The sequence below is a fragment of the Podarcis liolepis genome (assembly GCF_965112155.1).
Source record: "Podarcis liolepis genome assembly, chromosome: 5".
NCBI lineage: Eukaryota > Metazoa > Chordata > Lepidosauria > Squamata > Lacertidae > Podarcis > Podarcis liolepis.
In genome coordinates this window covers 85,270,856-85,292,454 of record NC_139556.1, presented here as the reverse complement: position 1 = coordinate 85,292,454, position 21,599 = coordinate 85,270,856, and the positions used below count along the sequence as shown (strand labels likewise).

Here is a 21,599-nt window from a genome sequence, read left to right as displayed (position 1 = left end):
TTGACAATGTTTGTAGAACTGTTGGAAACTTCTGGAGAAGTCCTCTTTTCATACTGCTTTCAGTTCCCTTGTCACAGCAGCTTGGACATGTGAAATGTTGGAAAATCTGTGCCCTTTCAGTGTAGATTTCAGTTTTAGAAAAAGAAAAAAATCTGGTGGACCCAGATCAAGAGAAAACAGAGGGTGGGACAGTTCAGTAACCTCAGTAATGATTTCACACGGAATATGCAATTCTTCCACCATCATTTGGACGGACAAACGCAAATCCCACATGAACAACTCACGAACTCTGTCGACATTTGCTACCATTCTGCTCATCGACAGTCTGCCAGACCGAAGGTCATCTTCGATGGTTTGCCGCCCTTCATGGAAATGCTTAAACCTCTCATACCCTGTTTTTTTTAGTTAGGGCTTCATCTCCGTACACAATTGTGAGCATTTCGTGGGTTTCTGATGCCGATTGTATGTTTGGATATTTCTCACTGTCCGATTTCTGTGACCATTCACCAAACTTCCTGGTCACACGTTTTATATATTTAAGTGTAAAGTTTCCCAGAGGGAACAAGATGGTCATGACTGATTTCAAACAGGAAAGATCTCAAAAATGAGAGGAGTAGTTAAAAGGGAATTGAAAAAGAGATAAAAGTACACTTTCAAAGTGTTCGTGAACATGTCACCTAGCAAACTGTATTAAAACTGAAGAGAGTTTAAAAATGGTTTGGTGGTATGGTGTAGTATTGGAGCTGCTGTTTAAACAACAAAAAGCAAGGAAGAGAGGTAAGAATTTCACTGGATGTTGCAGAGCAACCTTGCTTTGGCCTATGTGACACTTTGGCTCTTCACCATTGTCTGTAAATTAGTCATTTAGAACTGTAGATTAAGATCGTTTGATCCTTCATAATAATACATGCCACCGTTCACAACCTGCACTATTTTCCATAGGATGTACAATATGCAGATATTGATTACATGGAACGGCAGCTGGACTTCACTATTGGTCCAGAATTTTCAAAGCTTCCGGCTCTGGTTGACAAAATGAAACGGGATGGAATGCGATTTATCATCATTTTGGTCAGTACATATATTCTGCTCCTGTTTGATCTAATGACTTTAAAGTTGGCATAAGTGGGCTCCTCCACTGTGCCACCCTGAACTCTGACCTGTTTTTTGCTGCGCCTGTTTTGCATTTTCCCTAGTGGAATGGCTGCACTGGTAGAGTCTTCCGTTCGAGTGGCTCTTGCGCACCAAGATATCCTAAAAGCTGGCATATTATGAGAACAGGATTGCTCCTTTAATAACTATTATGCCTTTAGTTCTTAAGCCAAAGTTCTTCATTTCAGGATCCAGCCATTTCTGGGAACGAAACCAAGCCTTATCCGCCATTCACAAGAGGGGTTGAGGATGATGTCTTCATTAAATGGCCCAATAGCAGCGATATTGTGTGGGGGAAGGTAATATTTTTTGCATACTATCATTAGCATTAATTCTATGTACAAGTGCCTTAAAATGCCTTAAATGTTCTTTTTTTGGGGTTAAATTGGGCCTCTGGTCATCTTAGTATAGGTGAGTAAAGGTGGCTTGTGTTCCCTATGGTTGCCAGGTTGTGGCAACCATAGTCTACCAGCTGAGAAACTCCTTAGTTTATGTAAAAATAAATAAATTAGAATTTCTTCTTGAAAAGACTATTAGAAGTCATCTGATTTCAGATAATAATTGCTGCTAGCAGTATAATTATGGTCTGGTATTAGCAAATTCCAATGAAGAAGGGTGCATGCTCAAAACAGCCATATGTTGGCATTTTAAGAAAGGAGTAATGAAAGTGAGGAGTGTTGCATCCTTTTATTTATCTCTCCACTATCTCAGTTTTGGAGCAGGATCACGTCACCCTTGATTTTGTTTTAAAAAGAAGGTTACTCGATTGTTATCACTTGATGGATTTCCACTCCACCTTTCTGAGTGAATTGCAGTGGTTCATTTGTAAAGAAAAGTTTCCCAAACCCTGTCATTTCGTTATTTCATTATGCTAAGCATTTTCAAATAACTTTGCCGTCATAGGTATGGCCTGATTACCCTGGTGTAGTTGTGAATACATCAATATCCTGGGACGAGCAAACAGAGGTAAGTTTGCACTTGTGTCTCTCCTTTAAAAATCCCCAGTAATTGTGAAAACAATGCAGTAGTGCTAATAATATAATATAATATAATATAATATAATATAATAACCGCTCCCCGCTTAAAATGGGGGGCGCCCTTTGCGTGGATGCGTGCAGCCCCTAGATCTGGAGCGGCTCCAACAGCATAGGCTTGGCTTTGCCTTCCCTCAGGTGGGATACCTGGAGGTCTCCGCCTACCTCAGTCAGTTGTCCAATCCCACCTGGGGGAAGCGTTGCCAAGGAGACCAGGCCAGGTAGGGGAGGGATTACCTGCCCACACAATAGAGGGAGGATCTTACCTAGGAATCCTCACTTGGCTCCAGAGCTTCTCCCACCCTACCCACCCTCAGTTAATGTCTTATTTTGCAGGTTAGCCTTTCTTCACAGGTTTTGCAGGTTAACTTTTCTTCACAGGTATGCAGGCGCTGCTACGTTAAGGTCGCTGTTAAAGGGCCGGAAAGGAATTTCCCTGCATTGGCAGGTTTCGCCTTTCCCGTAGCAAAACGTCACAACTTTGGCGGTATCAGGCCTTGGGCGGAATCCTTTTGTCCATCTTCCTCTTGCGGTGGCGATACCAGGGTTCTCCGTTAAAGGGGTTTTCTGAAGGGAGGCTTTGGCCGTACACCGAAAGGTCGTCATTGCTCTCTCCTGCGGCGGCGGCGTTACGGGGGCGGCCATCTCTGCCAATCCCCCCCCACACACTGGATAACCCTGATGCTCCCTAGGTCCCCGGCTGGGGACCGGGGAGGGAGAACGCCCAATGCCTGAGCCAAGGTCTACCCACATTTGAAATTTAATAAAGTTGTGGCCAATTTAATCCCATAGCACGTTGTCTTGAGTCGTTATTGCACATGACGGGGGGACCGTGCAGGATCTGGGGACTCCGCCTGTCCACGCAATATAATATAATATAAAAAAATTGTATATCGCCCTTCAGCCATGGATCTCAGGTCCGTTCACAACATAAAAATACAATGTAAAAATACAAAAAACCCACAAACCAGTAACCCTCCTCCCCACATAATAATGAACTAATGACAGCAAGGCTAGCGGGGGAAGAATTTGGTAAGCCCAAGGTAGTTTCAATCCCCCTTCCCCTAAAAAAGCAGTCCATTTGTGCCATAATGCAAAGTGTATTTGGCACCATGGAGAGTGATGCAAGCAATTGTTAGTCATGTTTGAGAAATGAATTCATAAATTATTTTGGTCAAGCAGAATTCCTATCCAAAAGTCCCAACAATGCAATCCTGTACTTGTCTACTCAGAAGTAAATCCCATTGAGTTTAATAGGAATTGCTCCCAGTTAAGTGTGTATAGCAGACATGTCCAGCCGGTCATCTGCGTTCTACAGGTAGACACTGGGGGTGCTTCAAGTTGATCACTGGCTTAAGAAAATTGTTCGCCTGTGTGCTCCTGATCGATCGATCGATCGATCTGCGCCCCTGGCGCTATGTCTCATAAACGTTGCCGTCGTTGCTGTGAAACCTTATGTTCCCTGTGTTGTACTCCCTGAAAGCTCAAAGCTCAACAACTCTGGAAAATGCTCCCCCCAAAAAATCTTGAAATTTTTTGGCAATGACAATGGGTAGATCACTGCCAGTTTTATTATTCTGGGAGTAGACTGTAGTCTCCTCAGAGCTGGACGTGCATGGTGTATAGGATTTCAGCCTGAATGGCTCTTTAGACTTTGTCCATAGTGACCATGGAGATGTGTGTGGGCATATTATGTAAAGCAGGGATAGGCAGAAGATAGAGCACAGACGTTGGACCACCTTTTGCCTGCTACACACTTGGTAGTTTTGAAAAGATCTTCTGTTCTTAAGGAAGTATGCAGACCCATGATATAATAATAATAGTAATAATAATAATAATAATAATTTATTATTTATACCCCACCCATCTAGCTGGGTTTCCCCAGCCACTCTGGGTGGCTTCCAACAAAGATTAAAAATATATTAAAACATCAGTCATTAAAAACTTCCCTAATGCGGACTAGTTCTGCCTAAACTGTTAAGAGAATCTGAAAATGCATTCATAGACCATGAGGAGTCAGATCTCTCAAGACTTGGCAGCCCATCTCTGCTTTTGAAAGTTCTGTGATTCACATGGTGTCAGTCTTTTCCAGCGATGGATCGTGCACACTTCTTGCCTATTAGTTAGAAATAAGCAATTGTATCTAAGTAATATGTTCTTTTCTTCACATTCTCTATTATTCCAGTTATACAGAGCTTACGTTGCATTCCCAGACTTCTTCCGCAACTCTACAGTTCAGTGGTGGAAAAGAGAAATTCAGGAGTTCCACACCAACCCTACCAATCCAGCAAATAGCATTAAATTTGATGGCATATGGATTGTAAGTCCTGCACCTATTTTAGCATTGTCTATGTTGTTTTCTACAGCTATGGATGTGGAAAACAGATACTGGAAAAAAGCAACTCATATTTTCAGTGGATTAATGTCATTTTAGTTTTTTTTACACTAACAGTTATGTTTTTATGCAGAGAAAACTATCCAAATTATCTTGAAATGTGCTAGTAATAGGATACGTCTACATTAATGGGTAGATTATGATTATGATGATTTAATTTATTAACCACCCTTCACCCTAAGGTCCCAGGGTTGGTTGCAAACCTTTAAACACAACATTACAATACAATATTTAAAGCAATTTACAATTATAGAAATAAGTTGGATCCTAAAAATATACACTTCAAGTGTCAAAGAGGTTATGGCAAAGAGGTGAATCCTTGTTACTAAAGGGTTGTCTGGACCATATCAAATATGTGTGTCTACCCATAAATCATTGCTATCCTATTTCTGCATTCGTCTGCTTTCATCTGCTTTGTTATCTTGACCCTGTGAATGTTGTCCATCATTTCAGTGCAAGATGCAAATAAATGTATATTAGCATTTACCAGAGCCCAGACGCCCAAGGTTTTTGTTATGGGGAAATATCTTGACACTGAATTTGCTCCTCAACACAGTACAAGAAATGTTTGGGAGGTGGATGAAGGAAGCCTGTATTTATTTGGATGAAGGATGGGATACAATCCACCCCCCAAAAAATACTATTTTTTCTGGAGTTCTAACAACAACAGTCAGGTACAGAAGAAAACGAAAGAATAAATAGATTTAAAAGAAAAAAGAATAGTCACAATTGTTGATAAAGGAATATAGGATGCAGCTATGAAATTTACTGAGTCAATAATAAAACATTCCAAGAGGAAAAGGATATGTGATCTATAATTATAGAGGGTCCCATTTTCTAAATCAAAACAATAGCATTTTAAACAACAACAACAGAAAAAGTAACCTTGAACTGTCCTAAATCCAGACAACTCACATAGACCTGTGATACCTGATGCTCCCAAGCGATGTTCAGTAGAGATGTCTTTTTAATAAATCATTTTATAGCTTCCACATATACGTCCCCTACACATACACAGCATATACTTGGGCTCATTTCTTCATTTCATCTTAGCACGCCTTCAGTATTCTTGGACACCTTGAATGGAGAGACATGATGCCTCCTCATATATTTTCATAGTAAAATCAAAGGCTATCAGAAACACAAAGGATGGTCCATATTGCTTATGTGTTTTGTTTTGTTTTCAATGTAAGGATATGAATGAACCATCAAATTTTGTCAATGGTGCAGTTGGTGGCTGTGGGAACTCCGAACTAAATTTTCCTGTATATATACCAAGTAAGTGTAATTACTATGCCTACTTTTAGATCACTTGTAATGTTGTTATATATTAGGTGTGTGCTGAGTTTGGGACAAATCATCCTCATCATCATTTTTAATTTGTATACCGTCTTTCTATCTTAAAATACTCAAGGCGGTTTACAAGCTGAAGAAACAAAAAATGTACATCCTATAACAATCTAATGCACTACAAAAATGTAATAATAAAACAAAACTTTAAAATAAAAAGTAACATTCAACAATTATTAGAATAGTATAAAATAATAATATCAACAAAAAGAAGTTAAATAGAAATCCACTCAGCAGTTACAATAAATAATTTCTAAACTATAATCAATAAAACGGCAAGCCACAGTACATAAAATAATACAATACCAACTGAGAAGCCAAGACTGGAGGGTGGAGCAAGGCAGGTGGGAGAAGGCCTTGCCTGATGAAGTCTCTCCCCTCAAAGTTCTTCCTTCAGGCACAGCTTCCTTAAGAGGAGTAATCATGTAATCATGAAGGGGCCACAGTCATACCTTCACCACCCCCACATACATAGACATATACACACAACACAAATTCAGAAGAGTCAAATTAATATTTTGTCTTCGCCATTCAAATACCATACCTCTGGAGTCTACTCCAAATCAGAAATTTTAATTTTGATACTCCAACATGACTTTATAAATTGATTTTTAAATATGAAAGCAAAAGATGGGTAAGATTTTGTTTAACCTCTTTTAATGTTTTGTTCTTCATTAGACTTATTAGGAAGAGATGTTGGGCTGAGTAGTAAAACCTTGTGCATGCAGAGTCAACAATTTCTGGCAGATGGAACCCCAGTTCGACACTATGATGTCCACAATCTATATGGCTGGTCACAAACGAAGCCTACATATGAGTAAGTTACATGTTGCTGTTTTTCCTTTTTGGGTACATTGTTTCCCTGGGGCTTGTCTTACCTTTTAAACAATTCAGTTCTCCATTTACTAGAAACAATTTGTACAAATACAGTTGTACCTTGGATCCCAAACGCCCTGGAACTTGGATGTTTTGGCTCCCAAACGCCGCAAACCCGGAAGTGATTGTTCTGGTTTGCGAATGTTGTTTTGGAACCCAAACGTCCGATGGGGCTTCCGTGGCTTCTGATTGGCTGCAGGAGCTTCCTGTAGTCAATCAAGAAGCTGTGATTTGGTTTTTGACCATTTTGGAAGTTGAACGAACTTCTGCAATGGGTTCTGTTTGACTTCCAAGGTATGACTCCCCCTCACGACTAGCAAGTAAGTGCTTACGGCAGTGTTTTCCAAGCTTGGGTCTCCAATTATTTTGGGACTGCACTTCTCATTATCCTTGACCATTGGTCCTGCTAGCTAGGGATGATGGGAGTTGTAGTCCTAAAACAGCTGGAGACCCAAGTTTGGGAAACACAGGCTTATGGTTTACTGCTAGAACACTAAGTAAGTCCCACTGAGCTGAATGGGAGTTACTTCTGAGTAGACATGCATTGGATTACACAATTAGCATTCCTTCAGTGGCCAGAGAACTCTGCAATATCAATAATCTCTTCATGGAACATTGGAAGCTGCCTTATACTGAGTCAGAGCAATGGTCTACCTGGCCCAATTCATCTCAACTGAACTGACAGGCAGCCATTTCCCAAAGTTTCAAGTAGGGTGTAGTTAACCAATCTAGGGAACACTATGCCATTCATTGGTATTATGCTGCATAGTATTCTGTGGTAGATTCTGAAGGCTGGTAGCCTTGAAAGTTTCTGTTAAAAAGGTTACAATAAGTTTATGAAGAAGGGTCTGATATTGGCCATATTGGTATGCTGTGTACCTCAACTGACATGTTGAAAATCCAGGGAAGTGGCAGTGGGGTTGAGGTGGGGAAAACATTTTTACATGCTAGGGCTGTAATTTGTCACTCCCCTCCCACTTTCCATCACCAGTGATGTGGATGACGTCCAAGATCTCCAATTCATGTTAGCAAACACCATGGCAGTGCATGCGCAATGTATCTGTAGATGCTGAGTGCCATGAGAACAGCCTGAATAGCCTTTTAAGCATCAAGTTTCATTGTCTTGTTTCTAAGACTGCAAGTACATTGGGGCACGATATTAAGAGACCTGATTCCTCACTTAGCTGGGAGCAAATTATTTGTACACATATTCTAATAACCAGATTATGTTGTGCAAACTTAATTGTTGACCTGGTTTGTGAAACCAAATGGCCAGCTTAGTGGTTTTAATATGGATGTTTAATTACATCCTGCCAAACACTCTTGTTTCCGTGCATTCAGATGCAACACAGGGAACATATAAATGGGATTCCTCTTATGAGAGGTATTCAAAGGCCATCTTGAGACAGTCCTATGTGATGCAGATGCAGAAAGTTCCGGCAACTGTAATAAAGACTGCTCTGCCATTCACTGATGTCACAAAGCAGTTTTCAGCATTTTTGATAGGCCATTAAGACTAGCATAAGAAATTAAAGTTGAAAATAACCCCTTGCTCCAAGCCTCATATGTGATGGACTACTTTAATTAAAAAGCTTGTATTTGTTTGGCTAGGATTCCACGTAGGCTACACTGAATGATGATTTTAAATTAAGTGTTCTGTATACCCATTCTTAAATTAATAACCTTAACAATTCACTTTTTAAAAAGTAAATGTTAAAGAGGGGCAAGAGGGTGCATATTATGTAAAGAAAATGGGCAAGACTTGCTCTTCAACAATTTATTTCTTCAGCTCCGAGGCAACTTTATTACATGCTAATTCCTTATTGAGTTATATTCTCTTTTAGATAATCTCCGATCTAATGGTAATATTTCTAGGTTGTTTCCTTTCCAATTCAATGAGCAAGCAAAGAACAACATCCCCTCCCCTTAAACACTCCATGGACCTTAATGACCTTGGAGCCCTTGATACGTTTGATATTACTATGGAGAAAGTGGGGTGGGGGAAGTAGAGGCCAGGAGGCCACCTTTAAAAAAACAACAACAAAACCCTGAGTACACGTTATACGTGGCAGGCTCTTGGCATTTTGCTGTCACTCATGACACTTGCAAAACTGCTGAATGGACATGGGTGAGTGGATTCACATTCTCTAGTATCAGGTAGACTAAAGTATGATTTGAACATTATCAGCAGGCAATAACTCAGCACTCTGGATTATGGTATCTTTAAAACTGTAAATAATGCATTAAAAATTGCGTTCTTCTGTAGAGAAGACACTGCTAAGCCAAGTATTGCTTTGAAACTATTTACCGGTTTCATTCAAAATATACAAACTTATGAAGGGATAGCTATCCACTAACTGAGGGACGTGGGTGGCGCTGTGGGTTAAACCACAGAGCCTAGGGCTTGCCGATCAGAAGGTCGACGGTTCAAATCCCCGTGACGGGGTGAGCTCCCATTGTTCGGTCCCAGCTCCTGCCCACCTAGCAGTCTGAAAGCACGTCAAAGTACAATAATAATAATAATAATAATAATTTTTATTTATATCCCGCCCTCCCCAGCCAAAGCCGGGCTCAGGGCGGCTAACAACAATCAAATAAACAATCAAATAATAACACATTCTAAAAATATTACATTATAAAAATTAGTTAAAATCAAATTGATGGCAACCGATTAAACAAAATTCTGTGCAGGTTGCCAGAGGAGGGAGTCAGGCTGCGCCCTGACCAAAAGCCTGGCGGAACAACTCTGTCTTGCAGGCCCTGCGGAAAGATGTCAGGTCCCGCAGGGCCCTAGTCTCTTGTGACAGAGCATTCCACCAGTTTGGAGCCGCAGCCGAGAAGGCCCTGGCTCTAGTTGAGGCCAGCCTAACCTCTCTGAGGCCTGGGACCTTGAGGATGTTATTATTTGCAGACCGTAGGTTTCTCTGTGGGGCATACCAGGAGAGGCGGTCCCGTAGGTACGAGGGTCCTAGGCCGTATAGGGCTTTAAAGGTTAAAACCAGCACCTTAAACCTGATCCTGTACTCCACCGGGAGCCAGTGCAGCTGGTATAATACCGGATGAATGTGCTCTCGCAGCGAAGACCCCATAAGGAGTCTCGCCGCGGCATTCTGCACCCGCTGGAGTTTCTGGGTCAGTCTCAAGGGCAGCCCCACGTAGAGCGAGTTACAATAATCCAGTCTGGAGGTGACCGTCGCATGGATCACAGTGGCTAGGTCAGGACGAGAGAGATAAGGACAAGTAGACAAGTAGATAAATAGGTACCACTCTGGCGGGAAGGTAAACGGCGTTTCTGTGCGCTGCTCTGGTTCGCCAGAAGCGGCTTAGACATGCTGGCCACACGACCCGGAAGCGGTACGCTGGCTCCCTCGGCCAATAAAGCGAGATGAGCGCCACAACCCCAGAGTCGGTCATGACTGGACCGAGAGGTCAGGGGTCCTTTTACCTTTTTTTATCCACTAAATGTGGCTGAACCAAGACAGCCTGGTTTATTATTAGTTTCATTTTTGTTATTATCAAATTGCTGCTCCCTTTTTTCTATTAATGCTAGCCTAAAATTTTCTATTAATGCTAGCCTAAATGGTCCATTGGTGTGATCCAATATGACTGTTCTTATGCTCACACTTCTCTGAATGTGACCGCACTTTGTTTGCAACTTCAACGTATCACGATGCATATTATGATTGAAAATTCACAGTTCAGTGTTATTCTGACAGAACATATGGATCGGAATATGTATTTTTTTAAGAGAGAAAAACATATCCCACTAGAAATAAGATATTAAATAAGGAATTAAAAGTCCATATTTTGCGTAGGGATGTGTGACTTTGTCTATATCCAGTCCTTGTCGCTTTTGCATGTGAGAACTCATAAGTTTACTCTGCCCCATCTCCACAATCAACAGCACATTTTAAACAAACAAACAAAGCTGAAAAAGAATCCAGATTTAAATATAGCTTTAAGAAATCTATCACAGCACATTTTCTCTTAAAATAATATACTCTAAATATGCTTGCATTTCATATTAAATTTGGTCATGTCTTTTGAACCAAGAACTGCATTGAAACATTTGGCAAGTGCAAAGGCCAGTGGAAAATATTAACTTTAAATGTGAAGATTTAAGCCTGGCAGAGGCAGAACAAGTATTTTAAATAGTGTTTTGGTTATACCACCCTTTTTTTGCTGGTTTAATTTATGCTGAGTTGCCAGGTCATTGAGCTGAGTGGGCTTAAGATACAGCCTAAGTACCACCCCCTCTGTTCTTGCCACACCATGCTTCTGCTATGCCCCCTTTTCACATTTTACGGCAATTTAAGATCAACTTGGCTTGAGTCAACTGCGTAGATCCTGGCTGAGCCGGAATATGCTGGTATATCTCTGGATGAATCAAGGATGTAGGAGCTAAGCTGTCACATCCTGACACAGCTGGCAATCTGCTTATCTTGGCAGATTTTCCTGTAGGATTGCTTCCTTACAATTGCACTGCTTTGGAGTAAATGTTCCAACCCAGCCTCCATGTAGTAGAATCTGAATAGATGCTTCTAAAAAATTATTTACATACCTGTTAATTCTATATATATTGGTTCTAAATATTGACTGGATTTTATTTCTTTTTTATTTTTTCAAATATTTTATTATTAAAATAATTCAACATTAATACATACATATTACGAATATACAAACAGACATTTCATACAATCCTTAAAAATATTCATACATACCCACACTCAGTCCCACAGATACTTCCTTTTCCCACCACCATCCCTCACCCCACCCTTGTGTTAGACTTCCAATCTACTCAATTGCAATTTCTTTCCACTTCTTTTACTTTCTTTCACACACTTTTAAACCAATTTTCTACTTCTTTTTCTGTCACACATTGTTATCCATCTTATTTAGTATTTCAGTATTTATAACAGAACTTGTTTATTCTAATAGGAGTTCTGATTTTTCAGTATGATATTGCAAGTATCCTTTAAACACCTTCCAGCCCTAAATATTCACTGGATTTTATTTCTGACTCATTTGGTTTCTGTTTTAATTTCCAATCCTAGTGCTTTACAAAGTGCCACCGGAGAACGTGGCATTATCATTCCTCGTTCAACATATCCGTCGAGTGGCAAATGGGCAGGCCATTGGCTTGGTGATAACTTCTCGCGGTGGGATCAGCTTTTGAAATCTATAATTGGTGAGTCAAATTATACATTGTTGATACGTTTTATGATGGGTAGTATGTTTTCTGGAAGTTTTACTTGTTTTTAATGAGCAAGATTTTCTTAATAGTGATATTATAAAGTTGTTGCCTGATGAGAATTGGTATCCCATTTTGCAACAAGAGTGCATAAATAAAAACTGATGGCCATAGAAAAGGTATCTGTCCCTCCCTCCCCACAAACAGGCAGAGTGACAGAGTGTTCAGAAAGAAAAGACATATAACAACATTAATGTTGTACTTAGGCATTGTTGTTCCTGCACAATAAGTATTTTTACTGACAACAATGGAAGATCCTAATAAGGTGATACTGTATTCAGCAGTATTTACAAAGTATGTGCAAATCCTAAGTGGGTCCTCAAGGCTTTTTAGAGAGCTGGTACTAATGTGACCGATTTCATGTCCTTGGGTGAGAGTTCCAAAGGCTAGTGGTCACCACTGAAAAGGCCTTGTCTACTGACAGAATCTTCTGAAAATCTTGATGCAAAACTTGCCTCCACTCATTTGTGTCTAACTTCCATCTCACTTATTATTCTCAGTGACAAGGAAGCTCTCCCCCCTTCCTAAAAATGCAAACAAGTTTTGTACGTGTTATGCACACACACATTCCAGGCTTCCAGCACATAAAAAAATGCACATAACTGTATCAAAATGCACATGCAGCAATCTCAGGGATACAATTATGTGGCAGAAATGTAATGCAGCATGGAGGTCCAATGCATGCCGAGCTTGTTTGGGTCAGAACTGCCAAATTCCATGTATAAATGCAACTGGATTATATCTTCATCCCTAGCCCTGTGTTTTGTGCCTGTCACTTTAAGTGATCTCAGTTACAGGCAAACGAGAAGGATTCCTAGAGTCAAATTAAAGCCCTTTTGACACATACTCTGTCCTATGCTTCCATTTTTGCCTGCCAGTTAACTAGCATTCAGCTTAACAGCTTGTATGTATGTGACTGAATAAGACCCAAACAAAATGTTAGATAAGTGACTTTTACAGTGAAGGGAGATGCATTTGATAAACTTAGACTATTGCTCTTACAGGTATGATGGAGTTCAGCCTTTTCGGAATATCCTACGTAAGTCTGAGTCATAACCCCACAATTTAACCTATTATCCTATATTTGAAATAATATGTGGCATTAATACTTAGTTATTTTAATATGTTCAGACTGGAGCAGATATCTGTGGTTTCAATGATCATACAAACTACCAAATGTGTGCCCGTTGGATGCAGCTGGGAGCCTTTTATCCATTTGCCAGGAATCACAACGGCATAGGATATATGGTAAGCTTTGCTATGCATTGTTTAATTACTTCTTTTAGTTACATTGTGAAAATCTGCTACTTTTCCATTGCGCCCTCATCTAAAACTGCAGTCTCCTCCTCCTGAGCATTCCCTTGCTACATCATCTTCAATTATGATTATTTTTATTATATTTAAATTAATATAATACTTAATACCAAGATGGCATCTAAGCAGTTTGCAAAACACCAATTAGACAACATTTTTAAAACACAGATAATAATAGAATGTGCAATAATTAAAATGTACAGTAAAACAACCCTACTAATACATTGAAATATAATCTACCATGATTTAAAACAAAACATTCTAATTGAAACAAGACAGCTTGTATGTATGTGACTGAATATGACCCAAACAAAATGTTAGGGGGTTGGACTCGATGGCCCTTGTGGTCTCCTCCAAATCTATGATTCTATGATTCAGCAATGAAAACGGGAGGGAATGCCATTGTAAACAGGTGTGCCTTCAAAAGCCCACAGAATATCAATATAGACGGGGCATCTCATATGTCAATAAGGAGTGCGTTCCACAATACCTGGTCACCACCTCTGAGCAGATCTTTGCTGCCAAAGCATTCCCTGTCCAGTCCACATGATGTCTCTTCTTAGACACTAGTTTGACACTAGTTTGCTATCCCCACTAGATCAGAATGGTTATTGAAACTGGTAGAATATGCTAAACTAGATAATCTCTCGGAACAGATTAAAAAAAAATCTAAGCTGGACTTCATTTCAAATTGGGAATTTCTTAAGAGATATTTAAAGAATATTTGTTGCAATTTAAACTCGGTTGCAGCCTTTGAGTGATCTCTGTAAATAATCCATGTTAAAAGAAAGAAAAAGATATGAGTATTAATACTTTATTATTAAATATGTTAATAAGTTTATGCAATAAGTTTATTAAAATGAAAAGAATATGGAAAGGATGGAAAGTCAAAGTTTATGTTGGGGAAAAATTATGTTGTTGAAAGTTTATGTTGAAAAAATTATTGTTAGAAGATTTGTATTCTTTTGTTTGGTTTTTTTATGAATTTGGTTTATAGATAACAGTGAAGAACAGTGAAGATACGGTTCTGTTGTACAGAATGTAATTACGGACAATAAAGCATGGAAAATGTTAAAAAGAAAGAAAGATTGCTATCCCCTTTTGCATATCACACGGGCGGCCCATCCCATTTCTCCACCTGAGGCGAAATGGGAATTGCCACATCCTGGCCCAACTTAGGGCACCCTATGTCTCCTTCCACACCCTACTTCTGCTGCTGCTGTGGCCAATTTCTCACTGAACGTGGCAGGAGCTGGAGCGCTGCTCAAAGAGTTGCTGCTTGCTCAACTTCTCAGCCCAGGGGCAGGGAAGGCGAGTGGCAACGCTGCAGAATGCAACGCCTCCCTCTCAGCAGTGGTGGGGCAGGTGGAGCACTGCCTCAAGCACTTCCACCACCTGAGGCACTCCACACAAAGGTTACTGTGCTTTGGCATCTTAGCAACACCGTGCTAAAGGTAAAGGTAAAGGACCCCTGACAGTTCAGTCCAGTCACAAATGACTCTGGGGTTGGGGCGCTCATCTTGCTTTACTGGCCGACAGTGGCCGCAGACAGTGGCCAGCATGACTAAGCCGCTTCTGGCAAAACCAGAGCAGTGCACGGAAACACCGTTTACCTTCCCGCCAGAGTGGTACCTATTTATCTACTTGCACTTTGACGTGCTTTTGAACTGCTAGGTTGGCAGGAGCAGGGACCGAGCAACGAGAGCTCACCCCATCATGGGGATTCGAACTGCTGACCTTCCAATCGGCAAGCCCTAGGCTCAGTGGTTTAGACCACAGCGCCACCCATGTCCCTTCTTTTAAAGGAAACACAGTACCTGAAAGCACAGAAAAATAGATCACGCTTAGAATATGGGTATTGTAGAAAATGAGTTAAAAAGTGGGGATAAGTTAAATAGAAAAAAAAACCAGGACTATTCTGGAGTAGCAAGATCTATTTTTATTGCACATTTCTAAAGAATTGCCACTTCCTTTTTTAAAAAAGGCAGTGCTTTATCTTGCAGCAGCACACCTTTCAATAGGTCTTTTAAAAAGCCTTTAAAAATGTAGATTCAGGGTTATCATGTTGCCTCCAGTCTAACCCAATTTGCCAAGGTATTGTTCCTTTCCTTTAATAAAGATTGAAAGGGCCGCTTGACATCACTCATTAGCACTCCTTTCCCCCCTTTAAAAGTCCTGAGTGGTGCCCTGCAGGAAAGAAGGCGAATGTAGCAGAATGTGTCACATGTTCTGTAGACCGGACTGGGAATTTTTCTTCCCTTCTCTCTCACACACTTGAAATTTGTGAAATGTTTTCAAAGGTGAGTGGTGCTACTGTGAATCGGGGGCACAACTCATTCCTCCTTATCTCCTTTTCCATTCTGCAGAATATCACTTTGGACCAAGTTCCATCATTTGTTGTTTAAAATAATGTTGGCCCCAAGAATTCTGCCCAGATATTTTGATCTCTTTGGGACGCGGGGCAAAATTGGTGAATAGTAGGAATTTGGGAGGGGGAATTCAAGATGAAGTGGCAGAGAGATTCCCCACCCCACCCCAGAAATCTTTGTTGCTGCCTCAGTCTATGGCAGAGGGACTCTCAGCAGTGTAGCTGCTACATTTTCTAATTTGGGACAGAAATTCGCAAGGCATTTAAGAGGGGTGTTTGGCTTCTCTCCCATCCACAACTGTGTTGTAGGGAATGAACCACCCTGTGAATTAGTGTGCAGAGTATCTGGCCCAGCTTTAACATGGCTGATATAAATGTTGAAGCTGGGGCAAATAAAAAGTAGAATTGGTCCAAAGGAGCAGACCATGAGGGTTTTGTAATACACCATATGAAGAAGGAGAGCAGGTTTTTCCCTGATGTTTCAGAAGGGTCTGGTTCACTTATTTATTAACGTACTTAATTCCATTTCTGTATCACCTCCTGTGGCGATCACACAGGGCTCCCGGACGGTCTATTGACCCTGTGCCACCACTGTGATTGCTTTCTTCGCTGCCACCAACCCGTTTCTCCTCATGGGTACACACGGAGACCAGACAGTTGTAAACATTAACAAATAATCAAGTTTATTTTATAGGCATGAGCAAGCCCATGGTTTCAGTTAATTTTTCTTGGCTATTTCTTAATCTTAGTTCCTTAACTGTCCTACTCATTTCTAATAACTTTAAACTGATTATTCCAACAATCTATCTGACTCTACCTAACAACTCTTCTCACTCCCTCACCACACAACTCAACCAACCCACAGACTTAACCTCCCTCCTCCTTCTTCAACTCCCAACTCTCAACTGACTTTCACACAACTCCCCCTCTAACCCAAACTCCACCTATCAGTTTCCACTGGCCAATCACATCACACTCATTTTAACCCTTTCCTTATGACCCACCTAGGAGGCAAACGCCACACCTCCTATCAAAACTCTCATCGTGATTTAACAAGAAAAGCACATTTGCATTCTTATTCTGATTTTCATATTAATTTATTTTAATGCTATTACGTTTATACCCACCTTTTCCCCACAGAGCTCAAGGTGGAATATTGGGTTCTCCCCGGTGCTATTTCTCTAGAAAAATAGGTACTGGAGCTCACCATGAACTTCTTCTCCATTGTTCTTCCCATTATATCCCTGGTTCTTCCCATTATATCCTGACACCAACCCCGTGAAGTAGTTTAGATTGAGTTGTGGTGACTGGCCCAAGGTCACTGAGTGAACTTCATGGCTATGTTGGAATTTGAACCGTTCTCTCTCTTTGTCCAACATGCTAACCACTGTACCACACTGGTTCTCATACATGCTGAAAGCTTTCTCTTCATGACTTGCCTATGCGAATGATCCATCACAGATCTAACACTGTTGAAATAATGCTTACATGAAGTACAGTGTTTTTCAGTGAGGCCAAGCCACTGATTCAGCTACAAATAATCAATTGAAGTATAATCAAATTATAGACATATATTGAGTAAATCAGCCCTCTTGTGGCAATCGTTGGATACCATAGTTGTGGGGGCCAAATAAAGCTGAGAGCATGCCCAGCTTATGTTGACCTAAAATAGAGTTAAAAGAACTCAGATAGCTGAAAGACAACAGTTATATGACTTAAAATGTCTCCCTAATATATGCACAATATATGTGGTTCTAGGTGTGCCATGTATAAATACTGGAGAGAGCTTCAGTAGGTCTAATGACTAGGCTGCTTTGTGTTTTTAGAGGCAAGATCCTGTATCCTTTGATCGGGCTTTTGAAGACCTATCCAGGAATGTGCTCAATACCAGATACACTTTGCTCCCCTATCTCTACACACTGTTGTATGAGGCTCATGATCATGGAAGCACAGTTGTGCGCCCTTTACTCCACGAGTAAGTATTAAATGTTCTACCAAGTTCATTTGAAATGTAAGCTTGTTAGACAAAACAGTCCTGGTCACCAATGCTAAAAGGTTTGCTCTTTTTTAAAAGACTAAAATGTATGTGCAGACTTGTAGCGTGAGTTGTAGCATGGCCTACGGCACTGACTGGTATTTCAGTTCTCTGTGTTTATTAAAGACTTAGGGCGATGAGTTCAACATAGTTCTGTGGGAATCGCTTGCCTGATAGAATGATCTCTCCTCTCCTCCCACTGTTGCGCACCATTTTAGGGTTCTCCCAACATCCTCAGAGCCAGTTTGTGGGTAGGGATTGTTATGAAGGTAGCGTGTCTGGGGGAAGAGTATCGTAGCTTCCCACAGCTCCTTGGAGAAGGCGCAGCATAAAAATTGAAATATGTAAATGAAATCACTAAGGATAGGATCTCAGAACTGCTTCTGAAGACTTCCTCACTCATGTAGATAATTCCTTGATGAGGTCCCTGTAAAGTCAAGAACTGAGCAAGCAGCACAAATGTGTCCAGGGATCTTGGGGCCATGACTTATATATGTTTTAAATCTTGTATATTTTGGCAAACACCTGAAGATAGCTTAAGTGTGCTCTGTATTTGTGTGAGTACATCAGTTTAGCAGCATGTTTAGGCTAAAAGCAACTGATAAATATAATAAATAAATACATTATATGTGCTCTGAGCCCAATTTATTGCCAGAAATGGAGCATCTATGTCGAGATTTTAGGGGCTTTTTCCCTTTCTTTTTTAAAGATACTGGAAAAACTGCCTCCTTTTTTTGTCACACACACCCCATCTGCACCCATTATTGATTAGACCTATAAATTAAACTGCTTCCATATCCTTCAATATTTGGATCACTCTGCTAAGATATTCCAGATCCAAATCTATATCCATTTTTAATATATAGTGAGACTGTTTTTCCAGTAGCATTATCACACTTAATAATTTATTGTGTTGCTTTCAGATTTACAGATGATAGAACAACATGGGACATAGACAGACAGTTTCTCTGGGGACCGGCATTGCTCATCAGCCCTGTGCTGGATGAAGTAAGTAGATATGTAAAGGCAAAGTTTAAGAATAAGAATAATAAAGATTTTTTTCTGCAACATTAATGTACGTATTTGATTTACAGAATCAAACAACAGTGAATGCTTACTTTCCCGATGCCCGCTGGTATGATTATTACACAGTAAGTGAAATTCCTTTGAACCATCTTCCAAATGTGAAAACAGATTAAATTAAGGGGGAAATGTAATATGTCGTGTTAAGGGCTTTCCAAAATTCCAGGGAATCACAACTGCTGAGGGTCATGCCTTTAATGCACGTGTTACATAGCCAATATTCATGTTGTATGGTAGCCTATCCTCGGTTTGAAGATGCTCCTTCAGGTATACTGGGCCGAGGCCATTTAGGGCTTTAAAGGTCAGCACCAACACTTTGAAATGTCCTGGGAGCCAGTGTAGGTCTTTCAGGATCGAGAAGCAAGATCCACTGGTAGCTTTGCCTGGTAAAGCATTTTGCCTTGTGCAATATCCCCTCCCCACCTGTTCAGCTCTCTGTATCATAGCCCATTCTGTTCCAGTGGGTCCCCCAGTCCTAAGGAACAGGCCTGGCACCAGCAGAGAGATAGGTCATGGGCCAAGGACCCCTCACCAGCCTGCCCAATTGTGCACCCATTCCCCACTAGGCTCCCTAAATGTGTCACCACAGCAGCCAACGATGCTGCTGCTGAATGGGAGCCAAGCTCCCAAAATGGCTGGCTGTCATTTTAAATTACCCGAAATGTAATGTTGGCCCACAGATTTGTCAAATGTATTGATTTAATAGATTGGGGACGTAGTCAAGGACACTGAACTGTGCTGCCACCTCCAAAGCAGTGAGTCTTGGGGAGGAGACATTTTACTTCTTGTACTTGTAATTAACGATTGGCTGGATGTTTGTGTGTGTGCACAGATTTTAGCGTTTGAAAATAAGACTGAAAGTTCCCCCTTTTCATGAACAGAGCAAGGACATTGGAGTCCGAGGAAATTATTCTGTCTTACAAGCTGAGCTTGAACACATCAACCTTCATCTCAGAGGTGGCTACATTATCCCATGGCAACTACCTGATTTGAATACCAATGCCAGGTACAGTCAGATATGTGGGATTTTATTTATTTATTTTTTTACAAATTATTTATATAGGTAGATCAAATCGAAAAATACATAGATATTCAGTAGGAGCTACAACTGATTGCCTGTTTCCATCCATAGGGCTTATCAAGGCTGTGTTGTGTGGAGGCTAATAACTTGGCAAATGATCAAGTTGGTGTCAGATAACCACAACTTTTATTGGTTACTGCACACCTTTGGTGTGGCATAGGGTGGGGGCTCCAGTGATAAGCAGCCAGTACTCCATCCCACCCAGATTAAAGGGAGATTCTTGCAGCGGCGTAGCGTGAGTTGTCAGCACCCGGGGCAAGGCAAGTAATTTGCGCCCCCTAACCCGGGGCAAGGCAAGTAATTTGCGCCCCCCCTAACCCCTAACCTGCCAATCTGAGGCGAGTTGCCGCTGGCGCTGCCTCCCAAACCACGCCGCTTGCCCGGAGGAGGAGGGGGGCAGAGAGGCGAGGAAAATGCAACATGGCCCAGCAGCTGCAGCAGCAGCGGCGGAGGCGGGGCTGTGAGGAGGGGCTGCCTGGCGCGTCCTCCGCGGCGAGCGCTGAGAGCCACTGCCTGCCGGGCGCCTTCAGCCCGGGCGCGCGCACAGCTCGCCGGTTCAGCGAGACATGGGGCTCTGCTACAGCCTGCGTCGGAGGCTCTTCGGCGAGTCCGGAGGCAGCGAGCGCGCCCCCCCAGATGTTGCGCCCGGTGCGGCTGGCACCCCTGGCACCCCCCACGCTACGCCACTGGATTCTTGGGTCCCTTCCATAGCCTTAAGTGCTACTGACAGACCACTCATGCAAGTGTGGTGGTCATGCTGGTTCCCAGAGGTGAGACTAAGGCCTTGAAGTGACAGCCTAAGACCTGCAAGAGGGAAGGGAAGGGCCAACCTCCTGGTGTCAGGAACATGCCCCCCCCCCAAGTGCAGGGAAGAGTTAGACTCAGAAATAGAACTCAATGAATGAGGGACCGACTCTGCAGATGACAGCTGGCTGACAGAGTCGAGAGAGGGCAGTTTGAACCCCCCTCCTAGGGAAAACTCTGTTAGCTCTCTAGAAGAGGGAGAGTTGGAGGGCAGTCAGAGCATTGCTAGGCAATCACCAGATAAGCAGAGGTATAAGACTGAGTGAAAGGAGGAGGGAGGCCAGCCTTTCAGTCCCCGCTCTAGGTGCTTGGAAAGATCAGATGGCAACAGAAGGGCAAGAGGGGAAAAGCAGGAGTTTGGCATCCTTCCTGCTGTGGGAGGGGTGAAGTTTCAGACTGAACAACTATTGTCAATGCGAGCAGGCAAAAAGCCGTGCTCTGGATGTGTGTGGGGTTTTTTGTAATAAATGTACATAAAGCTGCCGGAGAGTCATTACTTCTTATCCAGGCTTCCTTGCCTGCCAGAGATCATTACACCTGACTATGGATCCCAATGACTCCAACCCCTATTGTGAAACGTTGCAACAAGTATTAGTGTACTAATACTAATAACCCCCCCCCCAAAAAAAACCCCAAATGTTACTATGAGGATGGCAAAGACCTCAACAGTGCCAAGTCATCTGGTAGCTAAACTCCATCCACAGCAACCAGCAAACAGCATTCACTTACAACAGGGAGCGTGAAGACAGGGATGATGCTTTGAGAGTCATGAGGCCTGATCTCAATTTATGTCTCAGGGACAGACCACAGGTAGCAAGTTCTCTTTTAGGTCAGTTCTCTAGCCTCAGGCCCTGAA

General features: G+C 41.7%; 1 protein-coding gene across 1 annotated transcript in view; it reads left to right on the top strand.

Annotated features, from left to right (window-relative positions):
* The window catches only part of SI (sucrase-isomaltase), a 144,880-nt gene that overhangs the window by 62,353 nt on the left and 60,928 nt on the right, over positions 1–21,599 (top strand). Inside the window, exons 32-44 of the mRNA XM_083503737.1 lie at positions 943–1,071; positions 1,341–1,451; positions 2,056–2,118; positions 4,372–4,506; positions 5,775–5,859; positions 6,610–6,748; positions 11,862–11,995; positions 13,063–13,097; positions 13,190–13,306; positions 17,567–17,715; positions 18,699–18,783; positions 18,870–18,926; positions 19,740–19,864. Coding sequence (XP_083359863.1) covers positions 943–1,071; positions 1,341–1,451; positions 2,056–2,118; positions 4,372–4,506; positions 5,775–5,859; positions 6,610–6,748; positions 11,862–11,995; positions 13,063–13,097; positions 13,190–13,306; positions 17,567–17,715; positions 18,699–18,783; positions 18,870–18,926; positions 19,740–19,864 — 1,364 coding nt within the window. The remainder of the gene's footprint in view (positions 1–942; positions 1,072–1,340; positions 1,452–2,055; positions 2,119–4,371; positions 4,507–5,774; positions 5,860–6,609; positions 6,749–11,861; positions 11,996–13,062; positions 13,098–13,189; positions 13,307–17,566; positions 17,716–18,698; positions 18,784–18,869; positions 18,927–19,739; positions 19,865–21,599) is intronic.